At 40.9% G+C, this 22,953-nt stretch overlaps 2 protein-coding genes across 3 annotated transcripts in view; one reads left to right on the top strand and one right to left on the bottom strand.

Moving 5' to 3' along the window:
* Nucleotides 1-838, bottom strand: part of MYO19 (myosin XIX) — a 28,145-nt gene extending 27,307 nt beyond the window's left edge. Inside the window, exon 1 of the mRNA XM_069790948.1 lies at nucleotides 710-838. The gene's annotated coding sequence lies outside the window, so the exon portion shown is untranslated. The remainder of the gene's footprint in view (nucleotides 1-709) is intronic.
* A 99-nt stretch (nucleotides 839-937) lies between these two features.
* GGNBP2 (gametogenetin binding protein 2) lies at nucleotides 938-21,784 on the top strand. Of its 2 annotated transcripts, none has more exons than XM_069790953.1 (14): nucleotides 938-1,035; nucleotides 2,069-2,196; nucleotides 6,083-6,163; nucleotides 8,838-9,091; nucleotides 10,061-10,159; nucleotides 13,403-13,516; nucleotides 15,209-15,412; nucleotides 16,437-16,611; nucleotides 18,166-18,360; nucleotides 19,053-19,203; nucleotides 19,380-19,505; nucleotides 19,587-19,738; nucleotides 20,150-20,398; nucleotides 21,131-21,784. In XM_069790953.1, exons 2-14 carry the CDS (start codon nucleotides 2,104-2,106, stop codon nucleotides 21,332-21,334), a joined length of 2,097 nt encoding a protein of 698 aa, XP_069647054.1. In that variant the 5' UTR covers nucleotides 938-1,035; nucleotides 2,069-2,103; the 3' UTR covers nucleotides 21,335-21,784. The 2 variants fall into 2 exon arrangements, with proteins under 2 accessions (XP_069647054.1, XP_069647052.1); XM_069790951.1 differs by having other exon boundaries at nucleotides 15,209-15,418.
* The last annotated feature ends 1,169 nt before the right edge of the window (nucleotides 21,785-22,953 follow it).

The raw sequence follows: 22,953 nt of genomic DNA, 5'->3' as shown, positions 1-22,953 counted from the left end.
TGTCTCCCCTGCGTTTTCTTTTGAGGACTTTAGCATCTATGTACATAAATAACAAGAACGAACAGATCAGCTGTATTATTTATTAGTTCAAGAAAGGCTGTGGGGGGTTTTTTGGCTGCCTAAATTAAGCAGCCGCAGGATTTCTAGCTGGTTGCACTAGGGTGCTGCAGAAGCCAACAGCCTGAAGTTAAGAGACCGTAAGTGCAATTAAAGCCTGCCTTACCTGGCCTGTAATCAGGGCAGGGAAATCTTGAGGCTGCCCTTTGATGTTTGGGCTGCGTCTGAGGGCGCAGGCGTTCGATGCGTTTTTGTCAGCTCACCCTCCCCGTGGGTCCGCAGCAAAACCTGCGCCCAGGCCCCTTCCACACACGGGTCCCCGATACACTCCGGCCCTGTCCCACTCGAGACAGCGACGGGTTTTCATCCCGCCAACACTTTGGGGTTTAACCCCACCGGCTCCCCTTCACCCCTCCTCCTTCCCGCCAATTTCACCTCAGCGGGAGCCGCCTGCAAACCGCTCTGAGGCACCACGGACATGGCGCTTTATGCGGGCCGAGGGTCCTGTCACCGCGTCCCTCAGCGAGAAAGCGGGGCGGCAGCGATCGCCTCACGGGAGGGGAAAAGCCCGAGAAGACCCCGCGCCCGACTCCCCCCCCCGCCCTCCGCCCCCGGGGGGCCAAGCCTCTAACGTTCCCCCGGGCCCCCCTACCTCAGCCTCCCGCCTCGCAGGTCGAACGTCGTTTGTGACAGGAGCCGCCCAAGCAGCTCTTCGGGGCTGCCGGGCTCGGGGGGCGGGAGGTAACGGAGGGGAGCGGGCGCCTCCTACGGCCAAGCCCGGGGGCGACGGGGCGTTGTGAAACGGCGGGGGCTGCGGTCTCTCGCGAGAGGAAGGCGGGGCGGCCCGGGGCCGGGGCCACCGCCTGTGGGGAGGGCTCCGGGGAGGTGGGGGGAGAGGAAGGAGGCGGCTCTGTGGCGGAGCTCGGGGTGTCCGCCCGCCTGTCAGAGCGCCCGGGCCGCCGACTCGCGGAGGAGCCGGTAAAGGCCCCGAGGGGTGGGGGGGGTGTGTGAGGCGGCCGGTGGGCCGCAGGTACAAGGCAGCGGCCCCGGCGGGGCTTTGAGGGGAGGCGGGAGGAGAAGGGGAGAGGCCGGGAACCGACCCGCCGGCTGCCTCCGTTGGGGGGGGGCTGGGTTACCTCCCCGCCATCGCCGCCCCCCGGCTGGAGGCCGGGCGGGGTAGAAGGGAGGAAAGGGGTGGGTTTGCCCGCCGCGTCGCCCGGGCTGCAGCCCCCCCCCACCCCAGCCCACCCCACCCCAGCTCGTCTTCTTCTTCCCCGGTCCGCCGGAGGGAGGTGGAGACGGCGGCGGCGGCGGGCCCGGGGGGCGCCGCCGATGCCGGGCTGGAGCTGGGGAGCGGGAGGACGGCGGGCCCTTTTCCCCGCCGTTGCGGCCCGCCGGCAGGTCGCCCGGGGAGCGGCGAGGAGGGGGGGGGGGAGACGGCTCCGCTTCGCAGGTGGAGCCCACCTCGCCCCGCCGCTGCTCCTCTCCCTCCCCAGCCGCCGCGGGGCGGGACGGGGGCGGCCGAGAGCCGCTAAACCCCGCTCCGGGCTGGGCGGGCGGGTCCCCCGCCGGCCTGTCTGGACCGGTGGCGGGTGGGCAGGCGAGGAGGAGAGGGTTGAGGGGGGGGGAACGGCCCGCAGCGCGGCGGGCTCCATCCCCCGCCGGCCTCCTTCGGCTTTCCTCCCCCGGGTGTGCCCGGCGGAGGGCCGGGTGCGCTCCTCCCCGCCTTCCCCTCCCTTTCTTCCATGTTATGTCGCATTTCCCAGCCTGCCCACTTCTCCCGTTCCCGGCCCGTAGTCTTTTTTTTTTTTTTTTTTTTTTTTTTTGAGTCCTTTCCAAGGCTGAAGCGGCGGGCAGGCTGAGCCGCCCGGGCGTGGGTTGGGCGGCGGGGCCGGAGCTCGGCGTGGTGAATCAGGCGATGGGGTAAAGCAGGCTTGTTTCCCGGTGCTGGTGAAAGTGTGCCGGGGAAGCGCGGCGGGTATTTACCTCCCCCGGGTTTGGCTGCTCGCAGGCTGGAGCTGGGAGGAAGCAGTAACAGCAGCAGAGATGGCGCGGCTGGTTGCAGTTTGCCGAGACGGGGAGGAGGAATTCCCTTTCGAGAAGAGGCAGATTCCCCTCTACATCGATGACACCCTCACGGTGAGTGCCTGCGCCCCGCCGAGCACCCGGTGCCCCTGCAGCCTCCCGCTTGCAACGTGTGCGGGCGGTGTGTTGCAATTCCCAGGCGAGGCCTTTTCTCTGGACGGGCCTCCTAGGCTCCTCCTTTGCTCCTGCAGCGTTAATCTTTGGGACTTTGCAACACTTCGGGTTAACAGCGCTTAATGTGGCAACTTTTTTATCTGATTCCCGGCTCTAAAAACATGCAAACCGCATAATAAGAAAGTTATCACTGTACCGGGGCCTGCGCATAACTTGTTTTCAAGTGACAAGCGTGTCTCAAGCCCAGATGTGGAGCAGAGCCGTTTTTCAGTGAGCAAGGAAGGGAGCCATATTAAGGTTTAAAACCCAGGTTTACAACTAGGTAATTTATCATGCTCTTAAATAGGCAAGGAAAGGCTAAAGGTGTTTTCGAAAGCTTTGTCTTAAAGTAAGGGTTATCCAGTCTGTAATAATGTGCTGCTATGTCTACAATAACAAATCTGGGAGAGTTTCTATTTCAACATGTTATTCTGAATTGAAAAACATGGGGGGTGGGGTGCCATTTCCAGAAGATTCAGTGGAAAAATGAACTAAATGCAGCTTGGAGGCTCTCTCGTTTCTCTTCTCTTCCTCATGTGTTTAGAGGAAGGCTCAGAAATTGCATCGTAGGTGAACACTGAGTAAATGGAAAAAAAATTCTCTAACTAGCCAGTTGGTTTAATTCTTAAGGTGTGAAAATGTTGGGATGAAAATAAAATTAGACTTAGTGTAATTGGGTATCTTAGTTATTCGTATTTGATTTCTGTTGCTGTCAGTGTGTGACAGTGACTGCTCTTACTTTACACGGCATAAAATGTATGTGCTTTAAATTCCTAATCTCGTGTTTTAGTATAGGAGAATGCCTGACTTGCATCAGCTAACTTGAGCAACTTTGTAATGTAATTCCTTCCATCTTCCACAACAAAACAACTGGGTATCTTCAGACAGTCTCTTAACCCTCCGTCCCACTGTTTAAGATTATCTATCTCAATCCCATCTGGTTTTGCTAGGTTTGAAGAAAGGGTCTTCACTGTATTTTAGTTTTGATCGTTTTAAATGATGGCGTATTATTAATTTACCAAATATCATCACTATTTTTTGGCTTTACGTAGTCTGTCATCTCTGGTTAACTGCGCTTATACATTAGGCAAAGTTTCCCCTTAAGTTGTCCAAAGCGATATCTAGCTCTCCTAGAGTGGTTGATTACCTGGAAAACCCAGCACTGTGCAGTAATAATGTAAGTTTGGGGTTTTTTGATGTCTTGGCCACGCCTTGAAAGTTACTTTGCTCCTCCATTCCCCATGTAGTTTTAAGATCTTAGATTTCTTGCGGTTTTGGTTTGGTTTTTTTAATTTAATTTTTTTTTTTTTCCCTGGTAAAAAATACTCATTAGATTGTGTCAAGTAGAAGACTTACCATGCTCTTGTTACCTTTGTTGTGTTTAATAGCTTGAGAAAGAGAGAGTGAAAATTTGGCTATACCACACATCAGGTAGATGACTTCAATTAACCTAAAATTCCATTTGTGGTTTAGTTCTACAATTTAACACCAGGCCCAAACTTTGTGCAATTGCATTGTGTTGTCGCTATCCTTCTACTTTTTACACCAGAGGCAAGGCAAGCCATACTCATGATTGAAGAGGTTCCTATAGCTGTAAATCAGTTTTGTATCCATCTGGATGAAGGGCATTTTTGCAAGTGCAAGTCATCCTCACCATGAAGATAATCTTATCTCAGGTCCTTTTTTTTTTTTTTTCCCCCTCTCTCCATTCTGTTACTGTTGTTACAAAGTACTCAGATTTCTAGGTGGTTTCTGGAGGCTTTTATTAAATAAATCTGCAGAAGCAAGTGAATGAACTCTTATCATCCTTGTCTCAGTCTCCCATAATTTATGTTTTAAATTCTTAATGAGAGGTATTGCAAGGCATGCAGTTGTCTTTGAAACATATTTTTACATCTGCAGCAGCATCTCTAAAAAATAGTGGTGTTTATTGATAGTAACTGGCTTCTATTGACCTCTTTTAAAAGTCAAATTTTAAAAATAACGGGACTACTTCATTTCTGTTCGTCAGCTGGAAGACTTAATCTGTGCCTTAAATCTAGAAATAGCGAATCGGTGATTGCAAATTAGTGAATGAATGGCCTATAATGCTCTTAAGCTTGCAACGTTGCTTTGTAGTAGCATGGAAAGCTGTTTAGGTGCAATATGATGCTGCTCTTCTAAACAAACTGTTCACTATCGCACTTTTCTGTTTCTTACAGCTCAACTAGAAATTAAAGGAAGTTTAAATATTTAACCCTTTTCATTTCTTAAGCAGCTCTTATGATTTCTAGAAGGCATTCTGTTTGATGTGGTATTACGAGAATTTTGTCTTCCAGTTCAGGGTGTGATGGTGGTTGATGTTTAACCACTTAATAAAATCTCATCAGACACATGAATTAATATATTCTTTGATAATTTCACTCTGTTGTACAAAACACCTAAGGGTGTTGTCTGATAGTGGGGGATGAAGGTGAGGGGGAAAAATATGCAGATATATCTCTTCTCTCTGCTATTAGCAGATAGAGCTTTTACTTTTGCATGTAGCTCATTTCCCACAGAAACATCAAATTAGCAATGTAGGAAACCTGTAATTCTGCAGCAAAAACTTGTGCTGCTGCTTAGTGTGTATGGGTTGGGTGCAAGGGCATCTGGAAAAAAATGCATGAGGTCAAAATTAGCACTGACTGTGGCACTGTTCTGCACAAAGATAAGGCAGCTGTGCTAATGTTCCAATTCTAGCTAGTTTGGAGCAATGTTGAGTGCCTGTAAAAGTAAATGTCTGAGTTCTCTGGAGACAGTGTCAGTAATTACAAAGACAGTAGGGAATTCTGTGTTTACTGGACAATTGAGGGAAGGTAGAAGGAGGAAAAAGGATGAATTGGACAATATATTTGGTGTTGATTGGTATTAGAGTTACTAACCAAAGTTTGTTATTTTGTCTTTCAGATTTTAAAGTGAACTTTCAGTAGTCATATTGATAAATTCTATATTTCTCAGTCTGGACAAAGAAGATCAACTAAGCCAGCCTTTACACATTTTTCTAGCTGGTTTCATTTTTCTCCATGGTTGTAAAGTTGGATTTTTGACTGAAAATTATCATACTGATTTTCGCCTTGCTCCCCCCCCGCCAAGAAATTGCCCTCTTTGTTGCTCAGTAATTTGAAAATAAATGTTATTAATTACTTAGGAGTAATCACATTGTTCTGTAGGCTTAACATTTTACTTTGAGCCTCTTGGGAGTTGCAGCTGCAATCATACAAAACAAAGTATACCTTGGAGTACCTTGTTGCGTTAATATGGTTTTAAATTAGCCTTTGAAGGAGTGGACTCAGTCATTAAACTGTTGTGACTGTTTCTTCATAGCTTTATAAATTGAGTTTGGCTGTTGGATCAATTTGGATCTTGGTGTGTTGAAGTACAATATTTTTAAAAAAAATGAAACAGTCTCAAGTCATGTAGATAGTGTAATATAAATAATGATGTTCCATTTAGCAGCTTTTGCTTTCTCTGTAACAGCTATTGAAGAGTTGCCATTTATAAACTGCATCTAGAATATTGTATCAGTAAAACATTTAGTTACTTTGCTGAAACATTCACCACCTTAAACTGTTACTTTTATCCTTTCCCATACACTATCTTAAACTGTTACTTTTTTCCTTTCCCAAGCTTCCAATAGTTATGTGAAAAGAATGAGCATTTAACAATTTCTGTGTCCTTTCCCCCAAGAAAGTAAACTAATGCTCTGTGCTCTGTGTTTGACTTTTTTCTGAAGGCTGTTTTTCTTTTTTTTTTCTCTCTTGTATAGATGGTGATGGAATTTCCTGATAATGTGCTAAACCTTGATGGACATCAGAATAACAGTGCACAATTAAAACAGTTCATTCAGGTAAATACATCCTTCGTTTTTTTAAGAAGGCAACATATCAGATCTTGCTTTCCTTAGATTTGTGCTTTTGCTTCTGTAGGAGGTTGTCACTCCTGGAGTGACTTAAAAGACACGTCAGCACCTATATGCAATTATGTATTGGTACCAAAGTACACCGGGTACATTTGTTTTCTGTATTTCCCAGCATTTATACATTGTTGTCTTACCAGGAGGCAATTGCTGCATATCTAGTTAGAATTGAAAACCTGTAAAAATAATGCATCTTCTGGTCACTGCCAGTTTATATGTAAAGGAAACTACAGTTTCTAAATACATTTTGATTTTTTTTCTAAATACTTTTGAACTGCTTTTTCAAGTGGAAGTGTGCATTGCTTAAGGTCAAGTTCTTATGATGAGTACCATACCAAGATAGAGTTAATGTGCCAGTTTATAGATTATATATAGTTGAGTAGTGAGAGATGGTTTTGTGATACCTCTGAAGCTTTAATAATAGAAACTTATCTTCTAACACTCTTGCAAATAACCGTAGCACTGTAACACCTGTAGCAACTAAAAAATTGTGCCGCTTGATGTCCAAAGGAACAGGCCAGTTTGCTGATATGCACCTTGCGCTTCTTCACTTGTGATTTGACAGCAGCAGTTCAGACACGTGCTGCATATAAAGCACGGCTGTGTTGTGAAAATAGCTCATTCCTGCTGTTGCCGTGACTAGTACTATTAATTACAGGAAAGAGGATTATTGCAGAATGATGCAACTTGTCAGATTATTTAATGTGCCTGTCTTTAAGAGCACAAACCTTATATGTTACCTGATAATAGCTTTACTTTTCATAACATGTATTACATCTAATCAGCTGAAAATATTTTCCCTTTTCAATTGATATATTTACACGTTCCATTGGGTTGATTAGTTTTGCTGTGTTGTATGGTCTTTTCTTTCTTTCTCCAGAAGTTGTGACAAGTCATTTCTACATTAGGAGTGTTTAAGTGGTGGGATATGACAATAATACAGAAAATACTATCGTGGCAAAACATTCCCTGCATAGATACAACTATGCTTATTACAAAGCTGTACTTTGTATAACCGGGGGAAAATGATGCTCACAATTAATACACTGACAGGACTCTGCTTTTACAGATGGTGTTGGAAAGTGCCTGTAGTGCTGATATGATGTGTTGGTTGGTGTGTGAGGAAGGGACTCTCTCTCCTGCATACCTGTGCTAGTGGCAGTTCAGTGTTAATGAAGTCCAAGCCAGTAATTTAGCAGTTAGAAGAAGAAATAGAAGGGTATGTGCTTTGTGTGTGTGTGTGTGTGTGCGCGCGCGCACCTGGGTGTGTTTGACAGAGGAACCAGAAGCTCCTAAAATTGTTTATTGATGTAAGAAATATTAGAATGTTTTCTCTTTAATGTTCTATTATTAGCACACATTGAATGTTCACTACTGAATTCAAACATTTCACCCTGAATAGTAATGTGAGCTTTTTTTTTTAATTTCAGGTATTAGAATTGTAATGGGAAATGCCATTTAGCCTTCCAGGAAAAATATTGCTAAATTGTCTTGGTCTTGTCAGAACAAGTTTGTTCTAAATGAGATTTCCATATACGCTAATGAGTGTCCAGGAATTTCTATGTGCCAAATATAGAATGAGTGAGTAGAAGATGGAAACTTGCAGAGTTATATGTGAGACCCTTTACTAAAACATCGGTGCTGAGGTGGAGGAAAAAAGGGTTTCCTGATAAGGACAGGGAGGTGTGCCATTTGTTCAGAAGCAGCATGTGCTGCTTTGAGTGGGAGATTTGAGTGGTGGAAGAAGGGAACATGAAGAGGAGAAAAATATTAGCTTACTTTCAGAGGGTGGACAGTAAGACTTGAACCAGAATTGCTCCTATGATATTAGCAGGTGTGTTTTTGTTCATACAGCAAGTATTTTAAGTGATCTACAGTAAGACAGTGACCTGAAGCTCTGAGCGCTGCATGCAGTTTCCACAAGTATATTTTGATAAGGAAATACTATTGAAGGTTGTCCTGGTTTTGGCTGGGATAGAGTTAATTTTCTTTCTAGTAGCTGGTATAGTGTTATGTTTTGGATTCAGTATGAGAAGAATGTTGATAACACACTGATGTTTTCAGTTGTTGATGGGTAGTGTTTATACTAAGTCAAGGATTTTTCAGCTTCTCATGCCCAGCCAGCAAGAAGGCTGGAGAGGCACAAGAAATTGGGAGGGGACACAGCCAGGGCAGCTGACCCAAACTGGCCAAAGGGATATTCCATACCATGTGATGTCATGCGCAGTATATAAACTGGGGGGAGTTGGCCTGGGGGGGTTTGCTGCTCGGGAACTAACTGGGCATTGGTCAGCGAGTGGTGAGCAATTGCATTGTGCATCACTTGTATATTCCAATTCTTTTATTATTGTTGTCATTTTATTATTATTACTATCATTATTGGTTTCCTCCTTTCTGTTCTGTTAAGCTGTTCTTACCTCAATGCATGAGTTTTACCTTTTTCCTTCCGATTCTCTCCCCCATCCCACTGGGTGGGGGGAAGTGAGTGAGGGAGCAACTGCGTGGTGCTTGCTGGGTTTAAACCACGACAAAGGCAAAGAAATCTTCAACAGTTTAAGATGTGTTTTTCTTTTTTTTAATTATATCATTTCTTATTCTTTTTTAGAGGCATAGCATGCTTAAACAGCAGGATCTAAATATCGCCATGATGGTGACATCTCGTGAAGTTTTGAGTGCACTTTCTCAGCTGGTCCCGTGTGTTGGCTGTCGTCGTAGTGTGGAACGTCTATTTTCTCAGCTTGTTGAGTCTGGAAATCCAGCACTTGAGCCACTAACAGTAGGGCCAAAGGGGGTTCTTTCTGTAACTCGAAGCTGTATGACTGATGCAAAGAAGCTTTATACACTGTTTTATGTGCATGGGTAAGTGTCTTAGATTGCTCCAATTATTCTTATCTGGCGAAAAGGAAAGCTAGCTTCTGTGCATTTGACTTTGCAGCTTTCTTGGTGATACTAAATTGTTGCAAATTTGAATCTTATGGTACATACTTGTCTTTTACAGCCATGTTAAACTAGTTATTGCCTAAACTGGGAAAAAACAAATCCCAAACACCTAATCTTTCATATCATCAGTTGCAATGCCATGATTGCAATTGAAAGATACCAATATTAAAAAGTTTAGTCATTAATCTGAAATAGGCACTGTGGGTTTTTCATGATCTCTGGAAGAAGAGTGTTTCTTCACCCCACTACTTTGCATGTAAAAAATAAAATTATAAAAAAAATTAACTAACATCCCCCCCCTCCCCAACTTTCTACTTTGCTTAGAAAGGTAACACTGAGAAAGTGAAACCTTCTGGGTTTGGCTAGCACAATAAATAGCCTCAGTCTTGGTGCCATTTGTTTCTCAGCTGTCAGCAGACCAAACAGTGACTGCTCACCACAGTGTGCCTTTGCCTTACAGTTGGCTTCAGCTCATTCTAATTCTTGCTTCAGTTAGGAGCCAGTGACAATTAGGAAAAGTTAGTGCAGAGCTGGGGATATTGAGATTTGGAGGGTGAGGTAGTGTAACTTGATAAAGTGGTCGTAGTGGCTCCTGACACTTTTGAAATAGGTGCCATTGCTCGAGGTCTGTAACTTACAAAGTTATGCAATAACTTTTTAGATGTGGGCTATCTTTATCTTGCTTGCTAGGATTTGTCTGGAAAATCTATACTGTATTTTCCTTTCATACTGCAAGATTGTATGTCATAACAATTAAAAATGGGGGACAGGAAGAAAGTTTTAATGTTCATTAGCATACTTGTTTCTAATACATGAGCTGAATCAATCCCTTTAAAATTTCTCTGGATAACCATGCTTTAAGAATGCTAAGTTACATTTTTTCCATAGGTCCAAACTGAATGATATGATTGATGCAATTCCCAAAAGTAAGAAGAACAAGAGATGTCAATTACACTCCCTGGACACACACAAACCAAAACCTTTGGGGTAAGTTTGTGTTTAACATGCACAATTCAAGCTAAAATATTTTAAGGAACCAAACTATTGATACTAATTTATTTTTTCAGCCTTGAGATCAATTCTTAGGCTGTTGTCTGTTTGCCAGAGGAGTAATTTCCAAGCTATTTGGATTATAGGAGACCCAACTAATTGTGGGGGAGCGGGACAGAGGCACCCAGGAGTTTTGGGCAGTGTGTGTTGTAAGGCATGAGCCTTTCTCCGTGGGTTTTCATAAGAAGGTAGTTAGCCCTTTTTTGTGCAGTAAGAGTGACAGTCTTATCAGTAGGATGTTTAATACTTTCCCCACTGCCCTTGCTCACGCTTTATTGACTGGACAAAACTAGCGCTATAAGGTCTTCCGCCCTCCCAACACAAGATCTGTACTCCTTCCTCAGTGAGAGAGTTGTTCCTCTGCCCTTTGTCAGAGCTCTCTAAGGCAACTGGTGATGCTTTCATATAAAGTTTAAGGCTACAATATGGAATCAGCTGTTTCCCAAAACATGCTTGTTAGTTCTAGCTGTTCCATTTTTGCTTCTTGGCTTTTGTGTCTTTTACTTGGTAGTGGGGTATTTTGTTTGTTTGTGAGTGGTTTTTTTTTGTATAAAAACATCCCATGTTTAATTTCAAAACCAGTGGCCAAAATGCAGCTTGGCCACTACAAACCAGTGCTCTCTGATGTGCTTTTCATATCTCGTCTGACATACTTGGAATGTAGTCTGCTCAGGTCATGGATGGCTTCTGCATTGTGATATAAACAATGCTGTAGAAGGACAAACTGGTTTTTGTGCTCTGCACCAAAATGATTGATCAGCAGTTTTTCTCACATTGAGGTGAAAGGGTACATGCTAAACAAATATACATAATTTTGCTTGGGATTATTAAAAATGCCATGCACAACTGTTAATAAAAGGCTTTATTGTGGTTGGGCTGCAGGGTTAAAACTAAAACTCTGTAAAATGTGTTTTCTCAAAATGGGATGGCATGTTTTGAATATACCAGTGAAAAAGATGGATATATGCCTCTGTGTCTTGAAGTTGAAATCGTTTATTCCAGCTAGTTAACAAGAAAAACACTCCCTATAAATCTGTTGCGGATTTCGGGGGGGGTGTCTTGTTTGTGGGGTCTTTGGGGTTTGTTTTTTTGTTTGTTTGTTTTGTTTTTTGGTTTTGGGGTTTGTTTTATATGATGACCAATAGATTAGTCTACTATGCTTAGCTGGAGTGTCCAGGACCTTTTTCAGTCAGTTGTGTTCAGCTTCTGGTTAAGCATAAAACCTGTGAAAGCTTGATCGTGGTTTCCAGTTACAGGACATGTATTTTTCTATGCAGACTTGAGTCTCTCTGGGTTTAGATAAATCCCCTGAGATGCTAGGAATGTGGAATTTGACACTTGATTTTTACTTGTGCTGCTTGAGGATAGTGGTAGCTAATCATTATCTCCTATTATATTTTGGTTATAGGCCATTCATATAATTAGTTTAAACCTTATGTTACACAAGTAAAAGGTGATAGGGGTATATTTTTTAAAAATAAAGCAAATTCAAAGCATTATGAAGGTGTTAATTTTTTTTTTTGCTTTGTTTTTAGTAAGATTAATCTTTTCTGTGTAAGAACATATATCATGGAACCTGCACTTACCATTTTGGCAAGGCAGAACAATTCTGAAAATGAATGAATGGAGAGAAAAATGCTGCCTTTATTTCTTCAATTCATGCTGGAATAAATCCCCTTAGTATTTTGAATGCTGGCAGGTTAATAGGGAATATGTGGAAGAGCAGTATTTTAATATACTGCAAGTAAAGCTTTCAGCTTTATCTGATAACATGGCTGGTGGACAATCAGTGTAGTTTGCTAAAGAAACATGGCTTGCACTCTGCTTGCTCAGTCGATACCCATTTGTTATGCTACAGAAGTGATCAGGGTGTATCAGTACTGATACTTCTCCAAATAAATCTGCTGCCTTGAGTGGAAGCAAATATGCTAACAGCCTAGACATGGAGGTGTCGAATAGAATTGTCTTACAGAACAAATTTTATTTGTCAAGTTAGAGCTTCTGCTTGACTTCAGTACAAGAAACTTCTTCAGATGAGTTGCATCTGCTAGGCATTTTATACACGCAAAAAAGGCTTTCAGTTGTAATTGTGTGTTTAATTATACAAGTTACGTAACTAGCTAATACCGCTTGAGAGTTACTTGACGTCCTCAGTTTCAATGTGCCTGGTTTATGGCTACTTGGTTCCATTTGGGGCTAAGGAGCATTTTAACCTCTCATAAATGCAGGCCATATGATCTGACAAACTAGATAATAGCATGCATAAATGCTCTTGAGGAGCTAATTATTAAATAGGGGTGCTTCTTCCCCCGTTTTCCTGCTCTGTTGTATCCATACATGAGCTTAAACAGAAATGACCGTTCTGATAAAACATCAAGTGTACACAAGCCTGTAAGTACGCGTGACTTGCTATTTGAAGTTTGTTCTTTGCTCTATAAGCGTACTTTTAGCATATCCAAATGTGTGTTGTGAAGTGTTCTGGGTTTTTTTAACAAGTTTTGGAAATTTAATGTAGTGTGTTTTATGGTTTCTCATGGTGGTAGATGTGTGGAAATTTGGGGGTTTTGTTTTGCTTTTTTCTTTGGGTGTTTGTTTTGTTCTGTTTTTCGTTTTTGTTTTTTTTTTTAGTAACCTGTCATATGAAATTTAATTTGCCAGAAGTATTAAAACTTGTATATGTTTATACTTAAGGTAATATTCTGAAAAATTACTAGTGGCTTTCATCTGTAACTTTAAAAGTCATTATGAATCTGGGTTTATAAACACAGACAGCAAAATTTGTACCTCATGTCTGACCCTAGCTTTACTGGAAGTTAAGGCTTAGCCTATGCAGGATTCAAAGTAAATTAAGGAACATGGTAGCATTTTCATAGCATTTGTTTAGGAAAAATAGGTAGTTTGTAACATATATGGTATAGGTTTAAAAAAATGTCTTTTAATGCTATGCGACAGTGAAGGGAGCAGTAGCACACTCAGTACAGAGAAATTAAGTGCAGATAAGAAAAATAGTGAAGACAGCAGGAAGGAGGAGAGCAAGTGTAGCATCACTTTCCACTATGGACCTTTCCAGGGAGCAGTCAGGTAAAATAATGCTGCTTTATTTCGCTTCTTTTCTAAACCCCTAACAGGATAATGTACAGTCTTTTGTTTCATATGGTTTTTTTGGGGTTTTTTTTGCAGGGGTTGTTGGATGGATGTGTGGGAGCTCATGTCCCAGGAATGCAGGGATGAAGTAGTTTTAATTGACTCTAGCTGTCTTTTAGAAACATTAGAAACCTATCTACGAAAACACAGGTATGTTAAAAGAACAAAGACACACCTTCATTTTGAGGAGTACATGCTGCGTTTTTTTTGTGCATTGAAATGTATGTAGAGTTCACACAATGTTTAAAAGTGTAGGGGATTCTTCCGATACTCTTCTAAAACTTAAGATCTAAGTTTCATGGTGATAGAGAACCTTGCCAGATCACATTGTAACAGCTGATGTGACTAAGTTGTTGAAATATTCTTTATGGTTTACCTGTTGTTCTGGGTTATGGTAGGGGAAATGCGGAGACCTCAGATGAAGTCATAGCTATTTGTTAATTTTTTGGGGTTAGGTTTAAATTATGACTTACAATTTGATGTATTAAAACTGTATATTCTTTCACTCTTTCCTAATCAGCCTACTCTGGGACTATGCTGCCTTCTAGGCTTTTGCGGAGTATGTGTAATTTCAAAATAATGTAAACTAAACTAATAGAAGCAGATTTTAGGCTTGGTGTTGCTTGTAAATCACGGTTTTGAAACGGTTGTTTATGACTAAGTAGTGCTATTAGGTCTCTCTTGCAGGAAAAAAATAGGCCGCTAAATTTTTGTTGCATGTGTATGGTAGCTACCATGCTGATTAAAAAGTTTTAATTTCCAGCAGTCTCAAGGTTCTGATATAAAGTGTGGGGGCACAGATGGGTGCGGGGGTGGTGGTGGTGGTGGTGTGGGAATAAGGCTTTGGAAACAAAATACCTTTCATCTCCTGTGACATTAAACATGGTGTTGGCAGCGTTCCTGATGCTAACCTGCAATAATATTACTGTTTTCTTTCCTTTCACCACAGAAAATAGCCAGTTATCATAGTTCTATCAAACATCAAAATATGTTTGACTTAGTGTTGTCAAGTGACTGGACAAACTAGGAAAGGGAAAAACACCATCCAGAGATGGCATGAAGAGCCAGCTTTTCAAGCTGAAAGCTGAAATGTGAGCAGCTTGTCTGACTTGCATTTTTAGAATAATACAGCAAGAGGTTTTGTAGCTTCTTGAAGATTACCTTTATAAAATAGAATAAGCTTAATTTGGTTGTATTTTAATTATAACAGACTTCATAACTAAATACAAGAAGAGTATAGTTATCTGAGTTATCACATGTTTAAATTGAATACGTTGTGTTATAAATAAACCTTGTTTGGCTATCTGTGCAGTAATCTAATAATTCAAAATATGTTTAAAGGTGCTTGTAGTGGCAACATGGCTCTTATACAGCAGGCAACAGAGGAAACTTTTCTTGCTGCTTATCACTCACTTGAGTATACTTTAAATAATTGCTATAAAGTAACTTGGAGTGTGTTACTTGAGAGGAATTTTGTCCTGGCTTGTACTAATGATTCAGTTTGTTCACTATTAGATTTCTGATCTTTGAACAACTACGGAATTGCATATCCGTATAGGAATTTCTTCATATTAACAATTAGCTTGATCTATGCCTTGGAGCATGAAAGTTGATATCCAGACTTGTAATATATAATAGGTAGTATAATACATATAGTAAACTTCCATGGCTTACAGCCAAAGTCTTAGTATTTTACCTTTTGAAGTAACACAAACCTTATGTGACCTAGTTTAAATATAGCATGCACTATTAAATAGCTCAGTATATTGTAACTTAGGCTAAGCGGGTCTAAATTTCTGCTTGAATAAGAATTCAGTTCTGTTATGTTCTGTTTTAACACAGGTTTTGCACTGACTGCAAAAATAAAGTACTTCGGGCATACAATATTCTTATTGGTGAGCTAGACTGCAGCAAAGAAAAGGGCTACTGCGCTGCACTTTACGAGGGTTTGCGTTGCTGTCCCCATGAACGTCATATACATGTATGCTGTGAAACAGATTTCATCGCACACCTATTGGGTCGAGCTGAACCAGAGTTCGCAGGAGGGTATGAGTATGTAATTTGCTAGAGTGGGCTATCTAGCGCTTTGCTTCTTTATTTTATTATTGAATGTATTTTGCAAAAGTGATTTTTGCGTCCTTGCTGCCTAATAAACTTCTGAATGTAAATATTCATACTGAAGTAGACTTTCAAGACAGTGCTTCAGAGTAGCGAAGATTTCATATGTGCTTTTGACTTTCAAGTGCATTTAACTCTGAAGGCAAGACTGAAAGAAATTGCCAAACGTCTTCTAGTTCATTTGTTCACTCCCTAGGGCTGCCTGCTTTTCCATTGAGGTGTTTGAAATATGCGAAATAGAAAGAGAACTTTGGTTGGCAGTTTTACCAAATGCCAAGCGTTCAATTTAGTTTTGTAGCCATTTGTATGTTACAGTAATTTCTGAACCTGTTTCAGCATCTTAAAATCTTCCAGTGAAAAATACAATTCTGAGCTCAATATCTTTAAAGCTCATTCATGACTGTTTGATCAGGAGGATAAATCCTTTTGTAATGATTTTTCCTTAATAGGTGATAGATACAGATTAATATTGAAATATTCTTACATTGTATGGTAAGTAATGTATAAACTTCTACGTGTGTTTATTCAGCTTCAGCTAACTGACACATAAATGTCTAGGAAGCTGAAATGTTTGCTATGTAAACTAAATACAAATTCTAGGAAACAAAAGAAAGGCTGCATCTCTTTGGCATTAAAACTCTGCTGATCCCTCCTAGTAGGAGCAAGCAGAGACCAATAGGGCAACACCTTCAGAAGCCGCAGGTTGGAAGGCAAAGTGCAGCTTAACAGTGCCATGCAGAGATCAATGTGTCAGGAATGTAGTGGTGGTTTTGACCTGGTCCTTTCTATTTTGCATCCGCATGCAGCACAGCAGAACTCTATTTAAAAAGCTGTTCATGCAAACATATCTTCAGCTGTACATAAAGAAAATACATCATTGAACTGCTTTGATCTCTTGGTAGACTTCCAGCTACTTTAACCATGCTATACTTTGGTTCAACTCTTCCTTTAGACGAAGAGAAAGGCATGCTAAGACAATAGACATAGCCCAAGAAGAAGTTTTGACCTGCCTGGGTATTCATCTTTATGAAAGATTGCACCGAATCTGGCAAAAGTTGCGGGCTGAGGAACAAACGTGGCAGATGCTTTTTTACCTAGGTGTTGATGCTTTACGCAAAAGCTTTGAGGTAAAAATCAAATTTTATCTAACTTTTATTTGAATTGCTATAGTAACTGTGTGCATTTTCACTAAAATTATTTTTCTGCTGTCTACTAACGTTGAGCTGGAAGGAGCTTCAAGGGTGTTGCATTCAATCCCTTGTTCACTGCAGGCAACAGTTGTGTAATATCAATGTGTAGCACAACTGAGTTGCATTCCAATGTGAAGTCTACTGGAACATAAAAGACTGAGGCTTGCTTTTACTTTCCAAGCTGCACGTTACAGTATGCTGGATCTTCTGTGTTTTTAATTCACGGTGAAGGTATTTCTACCTGACAGCATTTAAAGTAGCTCTGGCTACAACAGTTTTTATTTGACTTATTAGTAAAAATGGAGGACGTGCTTTTGAATTACAAACACAACAGCTAACTCTTGCATTCAGTGTGTTCCAAGTGCACTCTGTAATTCTGTGGGATCTTGAACTTCAGACAGAACTCAGTGCCGTTCCTTTAATGTATGCCAATAGTATGCTTGCCCTTTGGTATGACACAGATCTTTTTTATTATTTTTATCTTTCATTCATAATGAGTGTTCTCTCTAAAAACTTCTAAAATGTCAGAGGAGGAGGAACAAAATCATGATCTTTGGGAAGGATCATAGTGGAACCCTAATCTAGTTAGTTCTTGGAGTTTTTTAGAAGTAATTTTTTTAAAGACTTGCAATGCTATGGAAGTTGCATTGGACTGGGTACACTGTGGCGTTTTTGTCAGGTTTTGCCTTGGTGGTTTTTTAATCTAGTAAAGTATGGTTTTGAAAATTCATTGACGCTGTAAAACCTCGGGTAATTACACTGGTATGCAAGGTTGGCTATGAATCTGAAATACGGAACTGCTGTATTTTTATATTGGGTCCTTTTTGAAGGTGAGTGGGAATGATGATGTCTCATTTTGGCTTAAGGAGTTCCCAGAGTGATCTGGGAAAAAAAAAAACCCTGAAACCCATGAATTTATTTTTACCTCTGTAGGAGCATTGATCCAGAAGAGTTTACTAGTTTAACTATATTCTTGTAACTTTGTGTGTAGATGTGCCATTATGATATTTGTTCTAAATTTAATATTAAGGAACATATTTAGATACTTGCTGTATGTCAAGGTACGTCTACATGTCAAAATTGCACTGCCTAGAAAATCAGATTTTTCACTGGTTACCCTAGACAAAGAGCTGCAGGAATTCTGTAGCAATAGTTCCAATGTTGTTTTTTGTGCTGCTGTGTTAAATAATCAGAGTATCTGCCATGGAAACAGATCCAAAAATGCATTCAAGTCCACAACTTTTCACTGAAAATTGTGAATCTGGGCCATAAGTTAAATGCAGCGTTCCCCCCCCCATACATATATATTCTCCAGCAATCTAAATCTAGTGACTAAATCTAGATAGGCATTTTTCTTCTGTAGTCAATAGTTGTGTTGCTGTGGCTTTGTTATAAAAAGTACTTACCAGCTATTTTCCTCCTCCTTTTTGATAAATGTAAAAGCTTGAATTGTGTTAACTTCTATAAATAGATCTAACCTCTTATAAACAGATGGCTGTGGAAAAAGTGCAGGGTATTAGTCGATTGGAACAGCTCTGTGAAGAATTTTCAGAAGAAGAAAGAGTGCGAGAGCTTAAACAAGAGAAGAAGCGCCAAAAACGAAAGAACAGACGGAAAAATAAGTGTGTGTGTGAGATCCCTACTCCTTTGCAAGCAACAGAAGAGAAGGAAATAAATCAAGCAAAGGTAGCTTGATTGATAGCTGTGGCTTTTTGCCGGCGTTAAATAGCTAGATTTCTAATTTGGTGTTTCATTCATCAGTTCACTGTTCAATGTGAGAATTCTTGAGAGGTTTTTACTGTATTTCAGTTTTGGGAACTAGTTTTTGATCGCTAATGGAACTCACTACCTTTTCAGATTAGTACAGTCTTTTTGTAAAGTAGTTGCCTGAAACTCCTTACCTTTTGGGGGTTTGGATTTGATGGGTTTTTCAAAAAAAAAAAAAAAAAAAAAACCAAACAAAATCCTAAATCTAGGGGGTCAAGTTATGCTAGAATATTTTTCAACTGTTGTTTCTTAAAGATCACTTAGAGTACAGGATTCGAATGCTAGTTCTAGACAATTACCATTGAATTTTTGGAGAGGGGCAAGCTTTAGTTGACTAAGTTAATTATTATTCTGCATCTCTTGACTGAACTTAATGGGCTAACTGCAGGTCATGTTCTTGTGGGGAAAGAAGTTGGTTGGTTTTCTTTTTAGTTGTCTCATACTTCTGAAGAATTATAAGCAATGCTGTGGCTGTTATCAGTCACTGTCAGCTGGTTTTTCTTGTGGAAAGAGTATCCTTTATAAAGATGCTGGCTGAGCTATTTTCAGTACTTGCAAGTATTTTTTGGTGTGTTTTGTTGTTTGTTTTTTTTTGTTGTTTTTTTTTTAAGGAAAATTCAAGCTTCACAGAAAGTAGTTGCAAAGCCTGTGGTAGCACCGAAGAAGCTAACAACTGTGTAGAAGTAATTGTTACTAATGAAAGCACTTCTTGCACCTGTCCTAGTAGTGGTACCCTATTAGGTTCACCTAAAATCAAGAAAGGTATGTTAAATGTCCTTATTTTTCATTTTTAAAAACATGTACCATTTATGGGGTAAACAGTGCTCAGCTGTTATTTTTAAAAATAACTTTTTTAAAGAATTCTCTCTTGTTAGGGGCATAACTGAAGAATATGCAACAGCTACTATAGATTACTGTAACTTTTCACTTCATCTCAGGTTTATCTCCGCATTGTAATGGTAGCGATTGCGGCTATTCATCTAGCATGGAGGGCAGCGAAACAGGATCTCGAGAGGGATCAGATGTGGCCTGCACTGAAGGCATTTGCAACCATGATGAAAATGGTAGGTTTGGTAAGAATGCGATACTGGTTTGATATCCACAAAACATAAGTATCTGAGAAGAAAATTCCCTGTCTTTTGCAGGAGATGATTCTTGTGTCCATCGCTGTGATGACAAAGAAGAGGATGGAGATAGCTGTGTGGAATGTTGGGCTAATTCGGAAGAGAATAACACAAAAGGCAAAAACAAAAAGAAGAAAAAGAAAAGTAAAACTTTGAAGTGTGAGAATGAACATGTAAGGAACATAACTATTCCAGAATGCTTATTTAAATGCACACACCTTAAAGTAGTTACAAAAGTATTTCAGATTTCAATTGTGACTAATGCTGTAAATGGGGTAACAAGGATCTTCTGTTACCTCTCCATCCAAGTGTTGAAATCGAGGTCCTTCCTAGCATGGGTTGTGGCAGAAGGAGTCTCTTCTCTCCTATGTTCCTAAGCATGTGCACTTTTGCGCACTCTCAGTGAATTTCATGCCATTCCCCCCCCCTCCTCCCCAGGCACGCACACTTAAAAAAAACCCCATAAATCCTTGCTCTCTTTTTGAACTTTTTCCTTTCCTCTTTCCCTCCTGCTTCCATCTCTAACTGGAATGTTTCAGGTTTAACACTGCTCGTGGTTCATTACAGGCTATTTTCAATTGTAGATTCAGAAACTTGGAAGCTGTATGGCAGATCCAGGTAACAGAGAGTCCTCAGGAAATATCATGCACACAGAGTTTCATCGCGACAAGACCAAAGACACACATGCTGAAAGCTGCTGTAGCTCAGAAAAAAGTGGGCAGCAGTTGCCTTGGTTTGAGCATATGAAAAATGTGTCACAGTTTGCAGAACCTACAGAAATGTCACTTGTTCCTGATACTGGAAAAGGTGCCAAGAGCTTAGTGGAACTCCTTGTAAGTAACCACTTTGAATTTTAGGTTGTAGCATACTGCTTTAAATTCTCAGGATTGAGGGTGGGGTTTAGAACTCAAATCCCACTGGAGAACTGTTACAAAAGAGAATGTAACTGAACCTAAGATTCATAGCTTACTCTCCCAGTGTTTAGTATGTTTGCTTTTGCGTGTTCTCTGTAAAGTATATAACTCGGATGCTTTGCAGAGGAGGAGGAATTGCCTGTCACTGGAATGCAAGTGACAGAACTTGTATTATATGTATTCATTATCAAGGATTGCATTATTCCATAAAAAGAAGCGTGCATTATTGCTGCCTTCATGCCTCAAATATTACTTCCCACTACAGGCTCCTTGGACAACTTTCCTCTCTCTCCCTTTCCTTCCCTTCTCCTTCCCCTTGCTTTACATCCTTTTTTTTTTTTCTTCTTTTCTTTTCTTTTTGGTTTTTTAAACTCTAATAAAAGCCATCCACTTTCAATGGAAATGTGCTAAGACTCTGAAGCTTCTTCTGGTAGATTTCATGACTGTCTAGGCTGCCTCTATACCCAAAAAATAGCAGAGCATTGTATGTGAATCAGTTGACTGGATTAGCCAGCTAAGCCTTGTGGTGTCGTGACATGAAGGCTACGTCTTTCTTCAGGGCAACTGTAGACAACATGTACAATTGCAAGACAGGTGTGCTGTGCAGGAATGACAATGCTTGACTTCTTAAATGCCTGTTTTCATTCGTAGGATGAGTCTGAATGCACTTCTGATGAGGAAATCTTTATCTCACAAGATGAAATACAGTCCTTTATGGCAAACAACAAGTCTTTTTACAGCAATAGAGAACAATACCGACAGCATCTGAAGGAGAAATTTAATAAATACTGCCGCTTAAATGATCACAAGGGGCCCATTTGTAATGGTTGGTTGACAACGGCAGGAGCGAACTAAATACAATAAAGTAGCTCTGTCTTTCACTGAAATTCTCAAGATGACTACTGCGCCTTCTCTTTCAAAAACTTAATTTAGTGACTTATGGCAAAATTTTATCTTAAATTAATGTGATTTTTTTTTTCTTGTTTTTTTGGGGGAGGCTGGTGGAGGTGATTTCATTAATTTTGTTCTTTCTTCAGGCTTGTATCTTTAGTTGAGTAGCTGTGCAAGCCTCTCTTATAATTTAAGCCATCTCTTTTCATTAAATGTTTCTCTTACTGTGAGACTTACAAAAAGCAAACTAGTGGCAAAGTAATGTTGTACCTATAATTCTGTACAGAATGACAATGAGCTGAATATAAGATTTTACAAAGTAGACATCCATTTGCAAAATGTTTTGGATGTAATATGTTAAAGCGCAATGTGCAAAATTTAAATAAAGAATATTTATTAATATGCATAGTAAAAGTTGGTGTACACGCTTCTACTTTAAACACTCCTTCCCAGCGGTCTGAATTCTTGCTGTTCAGGTGGACAGCTGTCGCTTCAGTCTGCGTAGCTTCACAGAGGTAGGTGTAAGGCGAGTAAACTTGCCTCAGAGAAGTACAGATGCTTCAGTGGTGCTCGTGAAAACCAGTCCGCCGGGCTGTGTGGTTTAGAGATCTTCGAGTTACTGCCAAACAAGCGGGCTCCGTGATACCCCGGTTGTGTCGGCGTGGCACTGCACCCAACCTGGCTGGCGCCGCTCGGCATGGAGCGGCTGTTCAACTTCCAGGATCTCGGATAACGTATCGATGTGGCACAGTGCTCTGCAGAGCTATCTGAGGTGTCCCTAAACAGCGTTGTGCTGTGTGGACGTACCGTATAAATCTTGACATTGCTGCTGTGCCCAAGGTCAGCACGCTTAGTTTGGTGATGGTACCAAATTTGTTGTGAGCATGCAGCCTGTACCATTTTGGGGCTTTAATTTAGGTTTTCATCAAGACGATTACTGGTGCCAGTGAGTTAGGAGATTGCTGTGTGCATTTTCCTTCTCCCCTGGCAACGCAGACTTAAAGCTTCTGCATGAGCCCATCAGAACGTAATCAAACAAAAAGCAGGTTTTTCAACACACCTTCATGTTTTCTTGATGGAATAATGAGCTCTGTTCCGAGGACAGAACAGGAGTGCTTTTGCTTAAATAGCCTTCCAGCCATATCTGGTTCTTGCAAATATGGTATCTAATGGTACGGTTTGTTTGTAAGAGGGTGATCAGACAAGCGGTGAAAATGTGGGGTGTGGGAAATTAAGAAAAAAGGAGTTTAAAACCTGGTACTAAATTGACAAGAGTGGAGGTGGTGGTACGGTTGTGTGCGGTAAGCATCCAAATTCAGCTGACATGACCTGCCTTCTGTGGCGTTGACACCTGGAAGCTGGTGTGTATTGGTGTGCATCTAGAGACAGAGGCTATTTGTTGTACAAGTGCAACTCGAAAAATGTAGGAATTAAAAATTGTGTATGCAAATTGAAATTGAGAAACAAATGCTTTCATCACCATAAAAAAAGCCCCAAATAATTTTCATATTTAAAGGAGATCATACTCTGTTAATGCACACCCCCACTTTGTTATTTTATAGCTGTTTTACAAAATCAGATGT

This window comes from Haliaeetus albicilla, chromosome 9, assembly GCF_947461875.1.
Source record: "Haliaeetus albicilla chromosome 9, bHalAlb1.1, whole genome shotgun sequence".
NCBI lineage: Eukaryota > Metazoa > Chordata > Aves > Accipitriformes > Accipitridae > Haliaeetus > Haliaeetus albicilla.
Note: the sequence above shows the minus strand (reverse complement) of the source record. Positions and strands in the feature narration are given on the sequence as shown.

Excerpts from the sequence above, each read along its gene's own strand:
- GGNBP2 (XM_069790951.1), top strand. The coding sequence starts at position 2,104 with ATGGCGCGGCTGGTTGCAGTTTGCCGAGACGGGGAGGAGGAATTCCCT. Across the intron at positions 13,517-15,208 it reads ACCTATCTACGAAAACACAG|GTTTTGCACTGACTGCAAAA; the intron begins GTATGTTAAAAG and ends GTTTTAACACAG. Across the intron at positions 15,419-16,436 it reads GAGTTCGCAGGAGGGTATGA|ACGAAGAGAAAGGCATGCTA; the intron begins GTATGTAATTTG and ends CTCTTCCTTTAG.